This window comes from Triticum aestivum, chromosome 5B (assembly GCF_018294505.1).
Source record: "Triticum aestivum cultivar Chinese Spring chromosome 5B, IWGSC CS RefSeq v2.1, whole genome shotgun sequence".
In the NCBI taxonomy this organism is placed as follows: domain Eukaryota; kingdom Viridiplantae; phylum Streptophyta; class Magnoliopsida; order Poales; family Poaceae; genus Triticum; species Triticum aestivum.
Window position 1 is genome coordinate 519,679,111 of NC_057807.1, and position 14,649 is coordinate 519,693,759.

The window sequence follows — 14,649 nt, forward strand, 5'->3', positions numbered from 1 at the left end:
GACTTACTTGCCCCAGAGTGGCGGCCTCGTCGCTTCATTGATGAAGTCAGCATTATCTTTACGATCAAACATTAGCTCCTGGCAAAGCTCAAACTGTTGCAGAAATGTCCAAACTGAGTCTCCATGATGATTTAAAGTCTTGAAGTAGGAATTCCGGCCCTCGGAGCGCCCGGTTGTTCCTGTGAATGGGAAGAATTTATTCCCAAAGTACCTAGGAGCCCACATCTCCCTACTGTTCCACATGTTTTTGTGGTGTTTCTTATCAGCCACTCCAAATAACTCGACCATCTGCTTCCATCGTTCTTCAAACTCCTCAACGGTATCTGAACCATTAATGCAACCATAGAATGCTTCGGCAAAAGGCTCATCCTTGCCTAGCATCTTCCCTAGTTTTGTCCTTGCAACCCGGAAGACGTGCCACTTGCAACATCTGTGTGTTGAATCTAGAAATACCATTGAGATGGTTGTAGCCATTTCCTGGTCTTGATCAGTCATAATGTTCAACGGATGCTCATTATTCATTGCCAACATCCATTGCTGGAAGACCCACTTGAAAGTTTTGATGGTCTCATCAGGGAACAAAGCACACCCCAAGCAAACAGTGTGTGTGGTTGTTAATGCCAACAATCGGAGCAAAGGGCAAGTTGTAGCGATTTTTGCAGAATGTGGTGTCGAAAAACACACAATCTTTGTACTTTGGATACAAGGCCCTTGTTCTCCCATCAACCCAGAAAAGTGCCCTAACAGCTCCATCTTCTTCTAGCTTCGAGAAAAAGAAGTTGGGATTCTCCACTTGTCTTCTCTCAAAGTACTCGATTGTCAGCTCCAAATCACGCTCTGATAGGCCCCTTCGCAGCTTTGCTCTTGCATTTGTCACATCAGTCTTCACATACGGTAAACTCCTTAGATCGCAACACCATGCATCTCCAAGCAAGCCCATCATATTAGCCGTTGATATGTTGCGATAGTGCAGCGAAGTGATGTACTGCATGTCTGCATCCGGGATCTTTCTGTGAGAGCGGCAAAATCTCCGACGCCCCCTTTGCAACATCAGCTGGTGTGTGTGATCGGCCTCAAAAACTGTCACAACCCAACTACCGTCTTTGAGGCTAACACCCATACGAGCCTTGCAATCATACCACTCCAACCAGTTTCTTCGCCTCTTGTTGCTCACATCCATATAGATGCCAGCTTGTTTGCTTGGAGATTTTTTGTTACTAGCATAGCTCATATCAACATCATCACACTGATTTGTTGCAGCCCCGTAAGAAATGCTTCCACCAACATTCTTCGAAGGATTTTTCCGTGAGTGTATGCACTCAAAAATTCTATAGATTAGAATGCGCTTCTGCTCCGAGCTATTTTTCCTACTATGCTTTGATGTCACAATGCGAGTTCCAAAGCCCATCTTTGAGGCATATTCATTGTAAACACGTTGAGCTTCTTCAACATTGTCAAAAACCATTCCAACAAAAGGGACAACTGGCTGTGATGATATATCTTCATCTGGTTCATCAACAAGTGTTGCAGCATTTCCATTGGCATTTTACTGGCCACACGGGCATTGCCATGATTCGGAGCTACACCATCCGTGTTCAGCTGCAACGAATCATCACTATCATTTCCCGGAGTATCATTCAGATCAATGCCATCATCTTCTTCTTCGTGCGCAACATTTTGCATATCATCATCAAGGAAAATTGATGGCTCCACAACAACATTCTGCAACAAAATCAGCACCCAAGTCTTTTTTTTGCTGCGTGAAAAAACATGCAAAAAGCGCGAACAAAAAAATGGACACAACATGTCAATCACAATTCCAAAACAATTCCTGCTTACAACATTTTAGGATGTAGCATGCAACATCCAGCAAGTAGCATGTAGCAAGTGCAACACATACTTGTAACATTTTACTAGCAGACAGCAGGAAGATGCTAGCATTAATTGACAACATATCAGAAACATTACACAAAAATTAAACACAAGTATGTTGAGAACATCTCTTTTTAATCTCATGCTCATCAATTGAAATCAAAGGTTGCAACATTTTTTTGTGAACAAAAGGATCTAGGATTTGCAATTGGAATTCATACCAGATCAATTTTATCCCGGCCATGCCGTGCTGCATCTTGGAAGACCACACCAGGGTTGTAGTACCGTTGCAATAGTAGTCCACTACCACCAGGGCCTTGCCGCCTTAGGGGACTTCGACCATGAACGGCAGCAATGCTCGAGCCCAAATCCATGACGGCAAGGAGGTCATTACGGATGTAAGACTTGATTGAAGCAATTCCAAGGCCGCTTGATAGATGGGGAGGCCCCTCCTCGACGTGATTCCGCCGCGGGGAACGAAAAACAAGCGGATTCGGTCACCGCCGCCGCGGATCGGGGACGGGCAGACGCGGGGGATCCAACTCCCCTGTTTTTCTCGTTGTGGCTGTTCGTACAACGGTTGCAATAAACGTGTTCTTTTTTGCTGCAACGGTTGGTTCAGTAGTGGACTCGCGCGCAGATCTAACGGTTCACGCTAACCGCATCGCACGGCTGGGGCTCGACCGGTCTAACAGTTGGGCCGGTGCGCCGGCGTAGATCGTTGCCCTTTGTTTCAACACTAGCGGCTCTTCCTTTCAAGTGAACTACTTTTGCTCAACCCATTTGCTCGTGCCGGTGCTAGAGTCGTACACTGCAAGTCAATGCTCCCGCCACCATCTTTGTTCCGGCCCTGGCTACCGCTGACCCGAGACTTGTTTTTTTGTTCTTTCGAGGGACCCGGCACTTTGTTGATGGGTGCACTCGTAGGTCCCGATGGAAAGAAAAGTCAGTAGTTCGAGGCCGGAATTGATTCCCGGCCGGCGCTACCTCCTTGGCGCCCACGGTTCTCCTTTTTTGACCACGGAAGAAATCAGAAAATGTATTGTATGACGCAGCACGAATTATTCAGAGGTTTTAAGCTAACCTACCTGCTAATTGCCGTCATCATCATCTGGAATTGTCCTGTGTGCGTGTGGAATCAATTGGCGTCAGCGTGTGGTTGCACTTGCGCCTACCTAATTAACTCGGTTTCATGGCTGGTTATTTCACTCAGCTAACTGTACTTTTTTGCATATGTCCATTTGGTTAGAGAGACTTCCCTTCGACGCGTCAATGACGGTGTGAGTTCTTTTCAGGCAAGTACGATGGTATGAGGTTTTTTAGTGTATACTCCTAGTCTCCTATATACGATGGTGTGAGTTTTTTTTTTTGAGACAAATACGATGGTGTGAGTGTGACTATGCCTATTGATTGGGCTGTATATACCTTTTTGATAGAAAATTGGGCCTTATATGTGGATGATTCTCGTGGGCCTCCTAGTCAAACCGAGAGAGTTGGTTTGGGCTGGGCAATAAACACCGGCCCGATCAGCAGGCTTATTATCGTGTTTCTTCTGAAACGTGTTCGCGAGGCTTATTATCGCGAGCCTTTTTTTTTACTCAAAATTTTAAAAATTCCGCCACCTGCATGGCGTAAAAAAACCTGCACGGTCTCTGTCGCCGCGTGCGAAACGTGCTTTGCTCCACCTCCACGCAACGGGCCGGGAAAACGGCGCCTTGGCGCCGTGCACCGCGATCGAGCCGCTTCGATTACGAGCTACAGCGTACGTACCTGTCTGACCCGTCGCGGCCTGTCGCTGTGGTGTAACTTCTTTCTTTTGCGTACAGATGGTAGATGAAAATCACTTGGGCATGGTGGCGTGGACACGGAAGGAGCGGGCTTATGGTGCATTTGTGCACATTTTGCTTGCGCGTGACACGCAAGCAATCCACGTAAGATTTAAATATGCTACGAATTAGTCAATGCTTATTTTTTCCGGGCATTGCATATTTGCATTCCATCACGCTAGGATGTCGAGCGGGTGACTGACAGTGGTGGTGGTTCATCATATGCCAGTTGTGATGCTTACTTTTTTTTTGCTTTATTTCTTTTTACCATTGCTCATAATTCAAAATATTTTAAATACTTCTATTATAAATTTCACTTTAGATACAGAGTTGAAAAATGTTAATCGTGCATTTGAAAAATGTTAAACATGTATAGAAAAATGTTCCTAATGTCTACTAAAAAATGTACAATGTCTATGGAAAAAAGTAGACATCAAAACATATATATGAAAAAATATTAATCATGTATTTCTTTTTTGTAAATGTGCATAATGTTTATTGTGTATACAAAAAGGTACAATGTGCATTTAAAAAAGTAGAAATCAAAACATATATATGACCGTGTTGCCTGTAATAAGTTTCAGTCACAGCTACTTTAGGTTGTGTCCCAGAGCTATGAATAGTCTTTGATGTGAAAATTTTCCTTGGCATTTTTAATAAAAATCTTGGGGAGGGGTGGGCCTTCGATTAATATATATATATATATATATATATATATATATATATATATATATATATATATAGGGATTGACTATTCGTCACCCTGGGTGAGGAATAGTTATTCTTCACCCCCCTCTATTTTACCACCAATGCACCGTAATTTTACGTTCCGTAATTTTTTTCTTATTTCTGATGTAAAAAGAGACTGTAAGAAAATATATAGTCACCGTAAAAAATATTTTATGTTATGTAAATTTACAAACGTAAAAACATAGTGTAAAATATACATAAACTATAAAAAAAATGTCTTATGACCTACATTTTTATTTTCTTATGCCAAATTTGACGTAGTGAATCAATAAGAATGTAACTTTTTGAATTTCAAACGTAATTTATTTAGGAAGCGATCGTAAGATTACCTCGGGTGAAGAATAACTTATTCTGCACCCTGGGTGATGAATAGTAAACATGTATAATTTTTGTCAATATATAAGAAAAATGTTGATAGCACACAAAATTTTGTTGGTGACATTTACAAAAATGTTCATGCATTTACAAAAAATGCACGTGACATCAAACAGAAATGTTAATCATGTATTTGAAAAATGTTAAATGTATACCAAATAAATGTCTCAGATGTATATAAAACATATACAATGCTTATGAAGAAAGTGGACATCAAAGATGAAAGAAATTGTAATAATTGTATTTATGGATTTCCAATCATGTTTTTTAAATGTTAAACATGTATAAAAAATGTTCTTGATGTATAGGAAAATGTAGACATCAATTTGTTAAGAAAATGCTAATGTAGTATTTTAGAAATGTTATCATGTATACAAATTGTTTCACATGTGCATGAAAAATGTACATAGAAAAACCACGGAAAAGATGCAAACAACACATAGAAAATAAAAAAGAACTCAGTCAAAAAAGGTTCTAAAACGGAAGGAAAACAGATGAAAACCATAAGGGAAAGCACATAAAGAGAAAGAAAGAACCCAATGAAAACTGAAGAAAACCAATGAAAAAGATAGACAAATGAAGAAAACTGAAGAAAATGAATGAAAACCAAAGAAAGAAACAATGAAAACAAAAAAAATGGAAAATGAAAACAAATACTTGTTAAAACCGAGAAAAGACAAAGAAACTATGTCAAAAAATAATAAAATAAAAGTCATACCGGAGAAAAAAAAAGAAAAATAGAAGAAAGCCGGTAAATAATAAAAATAACCGAAGAAAAGATAAAAAACCATAGAAAAGCGGAGCATAGCGGACGTTCAACTAGCGAATGCCTATGATAATGGGCCGGCTCACATGCAGTGCGTCTGTCGCTAAAGCTCCTTCCATCTCGCTATAAGTGAGATATTGGTCTCGCGGTTTGGCCACCCAAAAAGGCCAACTCCTATTTATTACTCCCTCTTTTCCGATCTATAGGGCTTAACTTGAAAATCTCTTCAACCAAGGTAGATGATGAATGGTGGAATTAATTTCATTGTTTGCAAAAGTACTTAATTAGTACTCTTTTTTAAAAAAGATTATGTGTATCGATGCATTAATTACGCCACATGCATGCATGACCACTAAATGACCAAGAACTTCTACATGCATTGGTGAGTTTTTTCTTCATCCTTACATGCAATGATTTAATACACCCTGAAATCTGAACATGTGATGGTAAGTAGTAGAATTGAGACTTATAAAATGGACATTTTTTCTGAGACAGGCCATGTAAACTGGAAAGGAGGGAGTAACTAGTATTCCACAAACCGGCGCTCCTCGCTCCCTTTTGGGCTTAGCCCATTTACTTTCCTTTTCTTTTAAGGTTTAGAAAAATAGGTGTTCGATCTGGGATTCGACTGATAGATCTCATTGTATATGTTCAACCACACTAACCAACTAGGGTAGCATATCTGTGTGCCTACTAACTTCATTTTCCTCTTGCCGTGTGACACACAAAACGCTAAAAAAATGCAGTGCCTTCCCTGTTTGGCCCGTTTCAATTCTTTTTTTTGTTTTTCTCTTTCTTTTAGCAACTTATTAAATTTATAAAAAAATCGTGAACTTCACAAATTCTTGAACTTTTTCAAATGCATTTGTATTTTGAAATCTATGTACTCTTTTCAATTTTTACATTTTTTAAAATCTGTGATTTTTTTTCAAATTTAGAAAGTTCTTTTACCAAATGCAATATTTTTTCAAATTCGCGTTTTCTTGAAAAGGTATGAACTTTTTTCAATTTTGCGAACTTTTTTTAATGAACCTTCTTCAAAATCTATGAAAAAAGTTCCTATGTTTTTTTCTAACTTTTTTTAAATTCATTAAAAAATTCAGATTCACGAGTTGTATTTCAAATTTATGAATGTTTTCGATTTTGTGATTTTTTAATCGCATGATTCTTTTTCAAAGCTGTGATTTTTTATTTTCAAATTCGTTAACCCTTTATTTCAAGCAACATATGGGAGAACAAAAGTAAAATAAAATTAAAGTATCGAACAGAAGCAGTAACAGGAACAGTTATGGAACGAAATATAGAACCAATTAGCGAACCTGTTTGGGCCTAATAGATCGAGCCGAACGGAAAATGGCGTTGAAGACGCCGATTAGGAGCTCTCCCCAAAAGCGGCAACTACTACTCTAGCTCGTGGCCGGCATGTGTGGCTAATCGATAGACCTGATAGTTTATATTCCCGAGAACATTCTGAGCTAATAGAGTGTTATCTATTCTCACAAAAAAAGGAGCTCTCCCCAAAACGGGCTTTGTTTTTTTTTTTCACTTCCTCGCACAACGGCGACGGGCCGACGCAAAAGGCCGGCGGCGGAGGAAAAAAAAATCTTCGCGCGGTGCCTGGCGTGTCTCCCTCGCCGGGAAAACGGCCGCCTTGGCGCGCCTCTGCTTCGACTACGAAATACGGCGTACGTATATGATCCGTCGCTTTGGCATGTTGTATTTAATCAGTGTACGTACGGACGGAGGACGACAGAGATTTTACTCGCACGTGCCGCGGATAAGGAGCCTGCGCAGCGCGTCCTCTCGTTCCCTTACCCGACAAGCAGAGAATCCCGCGGGATCGAATCGAAATTTGGACGCACGCACCATTGCAAATTGCAAATCGTACCTCACATTTACAAATTTACAGTGCAAACATTCAGCCAGCGGTTTGGAAGGAAGCAGAAACGTCCGTAAAATCTATTACTATCTACAATGTGAAAACGCCCGTGCTAAGCATCTCTCCAATCACTTGCAATGTATATATACTCTCGCTATCAATCAAGCGCCGAAAGCGATTTACACGATAAAAAGTTCAGAATTACAGTGCGAAACATGAAACATGCAAGGAGTGGTCCGGAAGGAGAGAATCTCTTGAAAAAAAATCTTGCTTGTACGTCCACCGCTGCCCTGCGAGCACAGGAGCTACCATCGGCCTATTTAAACCTCGGTTATCTGCCCGTCTGGTCGCGTCAACAAACGAACTCGTACGTGGTACTAAAGTCTGCACCAAGCTTTAGGTCGTCGAACCATGTCCAAGGAGGAGGTGATCGCCGGCGGCGACACGGCCGACGTGGCCGTGGAGAAGGCGCCCTACTGGGACCCGCCGCCGGCCCCGCTGCTGGACACGAGCGAGCTGACCCGGTGGTCGCTGTACCGCGCGGTCATCGCCGAGTTCGTGGCCACGCTCATCTTCCTCTACGTCAGCCTCGCCACCGTCATCGGCTACAAGAGCCAGTCCGCCGCCCAGCCGGGCACCGGCGTCGGGTACCTCGGCGTCGCCTGGGCCTTCGGCGCCACCATCTTCGTCCTCGTCTACTGCACCGGCGGCGTCTCAGGCACGCACGCACGCACATATGCATACGTCCATCTCTCTGCAACAACTTAACCACACATGCATACGATACGTGAACTGTCGAGTGTGTGCTGCTGCAGGTGGCCACATCAACCCGGCGGTGACGTTCGGGCTGTTCGTGGGGAGGAAGCTGTCGCTGGTGCGCACGGTGCTGTACATCGTGGCGCAGTGCCTCGGCGCCATCTGCGGCGCCGGCATGGTGAAGGGGATCGCGGGGGCCAGCTACGAGACCCTCGGCGGCGGCGCGAACTCGGTGGCCGACGGCGTCTCGATCGGGGCAGGGCTCGGCGCGGAGATCGCCGGCACGTTCGTGCTGGTGTACACCGTGCTCTCCGCCACCGACCCCAAGCGCACCGCGCGCGACTCCTTCATCCCCGTGCTGGTGCCGCTGCCCATCGGCTTTGCCGTGTTCATCGTGCACCTGGCCACCATACCCATCACCGGCACCGGCATCAACCCGGCCAGGAGCCTCGGCGCCGCCGTCATGTACAACCAGCACAAGGCATGGAAGGACCACGTAAGTAAATCATGGTTAAGATCGGACGGATGAACGTACGTACGTATACTCATCTCGTTGGCTGATTTTTGTTTGCACGCAGTGGATATTCTGGGTGGGGCCGCTCCTCGGCGCGACGGTGGCTGCGTTGTACCACCGGTTCGTGCTGCGCGGCGAGGCCGCCAAGGCGCTGGGCTCGTTCAGGAGCACCGGCGCCGCCACCGCACGAACCTAATCATACTGCGTGTGATCGTTCGAAGCTCGTTGATGCATATCCTGGCTCTAATTTAATTTGGTTGGTTATATAACTATATATTCGTGATGTATGCCTCGATCGTGAAATTATATTGTGTTGAACCGCGTAGCTTTGCATGGGCATGCATGCATGTGGCGTCTGTATTGTTTTCTCCATTTTTGCGCGTCTGTACTTGATTAACTTGCCCAGCTGTGTGAGGTTGTCCGTGAATAATTACCACCCTAACACATGTTTATATGTGGATGTGAAAGAAGAGGGAGAATAATAGTATTAATTTTTTTGGAGATTTGCTCATGAGAAAACAATTTGACTAGCTAAGAATATGTACTAGAGTGAACCAACATGTGATTGGATAGTTAGAAGGACAGTGGCATCCCCAGCCCACCAGGGTTCAAGTTCTGGTGCTCGCATTATTCCTGAATTTATTTCAGGATTTCCGGCGATGCGCTTTCGGGTGAGTGTATATGCATATGTATAAGCGCTTGCGAATGTACTGTGTTCAAAAAAATATGTACTAAAAAAGATTGTGAAATCTGCCCAAATAACTAAGGGTGGGCGTTCGCGTTTGGATGGGTTACGAACTGGAACGCACTCGTTCTCCGAAAGAGAATTTTCCATCAATATTCGGAACGCACTCGTTTGTCCAATTTGGTGGATCCACGCAGAACGGCCTCTTGCTCTCGCCTCTCACTTGTCTTTCCTGGCTGGGGTTGTACCTTGTGCTATGTGAAGGAAATATGCCCTAGAGGCAATAATAAAGTTGTTATTTTATATTTTCCTTATTCATGATAAAGGTTTATTATTCATGCTAGAATTGTATTGATCGAAAACTTAAATACATGTGAATACATAAACAAATACCGTGTCCTTAGTAAGCCTCTACTAGACTAGCTCGTTGATCAAAGATGGTTAAGTTTTCCTAACCATGGACATGTGTTGTCATTCGATAACGGGATCACATCATTAGGAGAATTATGTGATGGACATGACCTATCCGTTATCTTAGCATAATGATCATTTAGTTTATTGATGTTGCTTTCTTCACGTCAAATACTTATTCCTTCGACTACGAGATTATGCAACTACCGGATACCGGAGGAATACCTTATGTGTTATCAAACGTCACAACGTTACTGGGTGATCATAAAGATGCTCTACAGATATCTCCGAAGGTGTTTGTTGAGTTGGCATAGTTCGAGATTAGGATTTATCATTCCGAGTATCGGAAAGGTATCTCTGGGCCCTCTCGGTAATACACATCATAAGCTTGCAAGCAAATGACTAAGGAGTTAGTCGCGAGGCCATGTATTACAGAACGAGTAAAGAGACTTGACAGTAATGAGATTGAACTAAGTATGAAGATACCGACGATCGAATCTCGGGCAAGTAACATACCGATGGACAAAGGAAATTACGTATGTTGTACGGTTCGACCGATAAAGATCTTCGCAGAATATGTAGGAGCCAATATGGGCATCTAGGATCCGCTATCTGGAGTGGTGTATCGGTTATGTCTACATAGTTCTCGAACCCGTAGGGACCGCATGCTTAACGTTCGTTGACGATATAGTGTTATATGAGTTATGTGATTTGGTGACCGAATGTTGTTCGGAGTCCGGGATGAGATCACAGACATGTCGAGGAGTCTCGAAATGGTCGAGAGGCAAAGATTGACATATAAGACGATGGTATTTGGACACCGAAAGTGTTTCGGGACGTACCAGGATGAAATCGGGTCACCGGAAGGGGTTCCGGGCACCCCGGCGTGGGTCGGGGGGGGGGACAGACTAGCGCACAGGGGGCTGGTGCGCCCCTCTCCCTGGCTGAACAGCCCTAGGAAAGGAAAAGGGGGAGGGCTAGCCCCGCTTCTATACATGGCAGGGGGGCGCCACCTTGGGAGAGACCCCAAGTAGGATTCCTCCTACTTGGGAGAAACCAGTTGTTTTGCACCGACTTTAAATACAGTTATTTTTTCCCTTCTAATCTTCTAACCTTTATGTACACGCAACTAGCTCCAGCTTCGATGTCATGCATGCACCCAAATTCGTAGTTCGAATGCTTGATTCCTCTTAGCAAACTACTGAAATCATCTGATTTTATGGATGATGATCGGTGTGTCTTTGGTGTGGAGATACTACAAATTGATGTCTTCTCCCCCGAAAGGAAAGCTATTGCGAAGGATACCACAATTCAGAACCTCTTCATCCAGAAGAATAGATTCATCAAACAGACCTACACCGTGACCATAAAGGACTTTCTTCAATTGAACTCAAAGGATTGCATCTGTTCGCCTACATTTGAATTGGGAGGACATAAGTGGTAGCGATCTGTTTCAGTATCCTTTGATTTAACATATATCAAATGAGAGTACTAATTTCATACTGCTCAGAAGCATTTAGGATACATTTTATTTTGCCAAGGGGGTTTATCTTTGTTGTTTCAGAATCTTGTGTCAAGTAGTGATTTTAGTTATCCCAACTGAATTTTTTTAGGTGACCTCTAAGCATGGAAAGGGTTGGATAACTCTACTCACCTATAGTTTACCTATAGCTTTGTATGTTCTTCCGATTTCTTTCAGTTGAGATTTCTTAAAGGATTGAACTCGTATATTGCATGTTATCCCCAGGTACGTCGGCATATATCCACGTGGTGAACAGGGCAGCACTGGCTGGCTCTCCGTGTACCTGTACCTGGACGCCGTGGACGACGATTTCCCCTGCAAATCTGGGCTGGCTGTTGAACTGGCTCTGTCCGTCGTAGACCAGAAGTACGGGTTGAACCACATCCGCAGACGCATAGGTTGATTCAACTGGCTCGCCTTGCTATCCCTTTGTTTGTTCTGCGTTGATCTTGACTGATTATATATCTATGAATCTTGCCGTGGTTGCAGGACTCGTGATGTTTCCGCGTGACTGTCGACACCGATGAGGACCTGGATTTTGTCTAACTCATTGCCCGCACAACCCAAATTTCCACCACACATCATCATGCACATCACATCAGCTGGTACATATGGTGTCACATCGGCATGTGCACTCTCTCTTCTCTCTTCTCTCTCCCAAACAAATCCATCCCTTTTATTTCACCTTTCCTAACTTAAATCTTTTACATCTTTTAAACTAATATTTTGATTTCAGAACTTTTTATATACTCGAACTCCTGACAAAAGGACCTTTAGAACAAGATCATTTTTGGATATATTTTGAGTAGTTTAAATTTTTCAATAACATATTTCACTCGTTTCAATAACATATTTCACTCTTTTCAGAAGCAGATTTCACTCATTTCACTTGTTTTGATAACATTATTCACCCATTTCACTTGTTTCAATAGCATATTTAACACATTTCACTCGTTTCAATAATAGATTTCAGTCATTTCAAAAATTGATTCCATCTCATTTTAGTCATTTCACTCGTTTTCAATAACAGATTTCACTCATTTCAAAAAACGGATTCACTAATTCACTAATTTCAATAACTAATTTCACTCGTTTCAATGACAAATTTCATTCATTTCACTTGTTTCAATGACAAATTTCATTCATTTCACTCGTTTCAATAACATATTTCATTCATTTAAAAATTCAAAGTAGTTAAAAAATATTTAATATTAGTCTTATTCTAAAGGACTTTGCCTCATGATTATATAGGAACATTTTTTTTTGAAATTGAAATATTGGTTTAAAAGATATAAATGATTTAAATTAGAAAAGGTGAAATAAAAGGGTTGGATTTGTTTGAAAGAGAGAATAGAGAAGAGAGAGAGTGGACATGCAGGCTGATGGGATGTGCATGTCGATGTGTGGAGCAGATTTGAGTTGTGCGCGCAATCGGTTAGGCATAGCCATATTCACACCGATGGGGGCTTTCCAAATTTTGCCCACTCAGCATGATCATGGACAGGTCCAAAGGCTACCTCGTGGAATCGAGCTGCGCTATGGAGGTGGGGATGGCCGTCGTTGGATTGTCGAATTAGTGATGGCTTAGCTTAGATCTTGATTTGTTAGTTAGCAGCTCATGCCCTGATGATGAACATACAATGCCCTTTCCTTGGTCGACAAAGTGAACACCGTGGGTTGAGATAATGATAGATATAGTGGGGTTAATTTTTTTGGAAATAGTTGTTCAGTATGCCTGGATGCTAGCTGCAACAATCGGCTTGCCCTTGCTATATTCTTAGTTTCTGTTTAACTCTGCTTCTGGTGTGCCACTACCAACTGCCAAAATTACGACATTATCATGAACTCTGCAGACACATCAGATGCAAAATTCACCGTATGCAATAATCCCAATACCAGCTCAGAGGCGACCCAGTAATAAACTCAGAAAAGCATAGACGATCACAAGTAAAGTCAACGTTCTGATTCATCGATCACCGTCATGACAGCAAGCTGATCCACAGCCCGATCGCAGCGAGGCCGGCAATCCTCGCCAAGTCTGGCAACGCCAGGTGCCGTCCGCACGCGCCGGAGCTTGGAGGCGGCGGCACTGTAGTCGGGAAGGCCGACGGGGGAGGCGGTGACGGCGGAGGAGGAGGTGGCGCGCCCACGGCGACGGAGAACTTCATGCCGCCGAGGCAGTGGCCGGTGATGTTGCAGATGAAGTAGTAGTCCCCCGTCGCGGCGAGGTCGACGACGTCGCGGCCCGACGCCCACTTGCGCACCGTCTGCCCCGCCGTCGGCTCGCACGTCTGGAACGCGTCGCGCGTCACCCGGTACACGTCGTGCTGCCGCGGCACGTAGTTGAACGCTGCACCGGCCGGCGGGCCATCGCGTGGCAGCGAGCGTCCAGACCACCGAAAGATATATCTTGTGCTGAGGACCAACGGAAATGGTTCATACCGAGCGTGTCGCCGGTGGTGAAGTTGTACTTCTGCGACCAGGGCAGGTAGTTGGGGCCGATGGTCCACCCGTCGGAGTCGCCGACGGTGTACTCCGTCGCGCCGGCGTGGCGTAGGCCTGCCATGGCCGCCGTCGCAAGGAGAAGGAGTAGGATGGGGGTGGAAGCCATGATTGGTAAGGGAGCCTAGCTGAGGAGGGTGTGTGTGCGTACGAGGGGACGACGACTTTGGACTTTTTCAGTAGAAGATGCACAAGTTAGGTGGTGTTCTACGTGGTCCTTACTCATTCCTACGGATTTCAGAGAGCCTTTGGTTACTGGGTGCAACCAATAAAAGACGGTGGCTCGGGTTATATTCAACCGGTTCGGATGGCATACGCATAACATGATAGGAGTCTAGAGAGCTTGTCCTTATTATCAACGTACCGGTTGTATTTGTCCACTTCTATTTTCCAGTCCTTTGTGTTTTGTTTCTGCTCCGTTTGCGAGCTGTAAGACCTTTTTGTTGCTACTTTTTGGATATTTAATAAAAGAGCCGCATGCATCATCATGATGCAGAGGTCGGGGGTATACCTCCATTTCCAAAAAAAAAATCATCACGCGCCTCTGTCTATGTTTCCCGGGGTTGTTGCAAGTTGCCATGGTCGTTGTCGCTCACTACTGGCTGACGGCACAATTAAGCTTAATTTTGACATCAATGCGAATGCCAAATTTTTATTTTTGCATCTCGTGTAATTTTCAAATTTCGATATGAAAATTTGTGACAACATAGAATGATATGTTGTGTCAATGCACTATTTTTCAAAAAAAATCAAACAGTTTTTATTGTGGGAAAAAGTCCATTTTAAACCTT

General features: G+C 43.7%; 2 protein-coding genes across 2 annotated transcripts; one reads left to right on the forward strand and one right to left on the reverse strand.

Moving 5' to 3' along the window:
- The first annotated feature begins 7,809 nt into the window (after positions 1-7,809).
- On the forward strand, positions 7,810-9,094 carry LOC123112894 (probable aquaporin PIP2-7). Its single transcript, XM_044533993.1, has 3 exons — positions 7,810-8,186; positions 8,284-8,720; positions 8,803-9,094. The coding sequence occupies exons 1-3, from the start codon at positions 7,880-7,882 to the stop codon at positions 8,932-8,934; spliced, it is 876 nt and encodes a 291-aa protein (XP_044389928.1). The 5' UTR covers positions 7,810-7,879; the 3' UTR covers positions 8,935-9,094.
- A 4,241-nt stretch (positions 9,095-13,335) lies between these two features.
- LOC123116706 (basic blue protein-like) lies at positions 13,336-13,967 on the reverse strand. Its single transcript, XM_044537628.1, has 2 exons — positions 13,799-13,967; positions 13,336-13,706 (listed from the first exon to the last, which is right to left on the reverse strand). Exons 1-2 carry the CDS (start codon positions 13,965-13,967, stop codon positions 13,336-13,338), a joined length of 540 nt encoding a protein of 179 aa, XP_044393563.1.
- Positions 13,968-14,649: the final 682 nt, after the last annotated feature.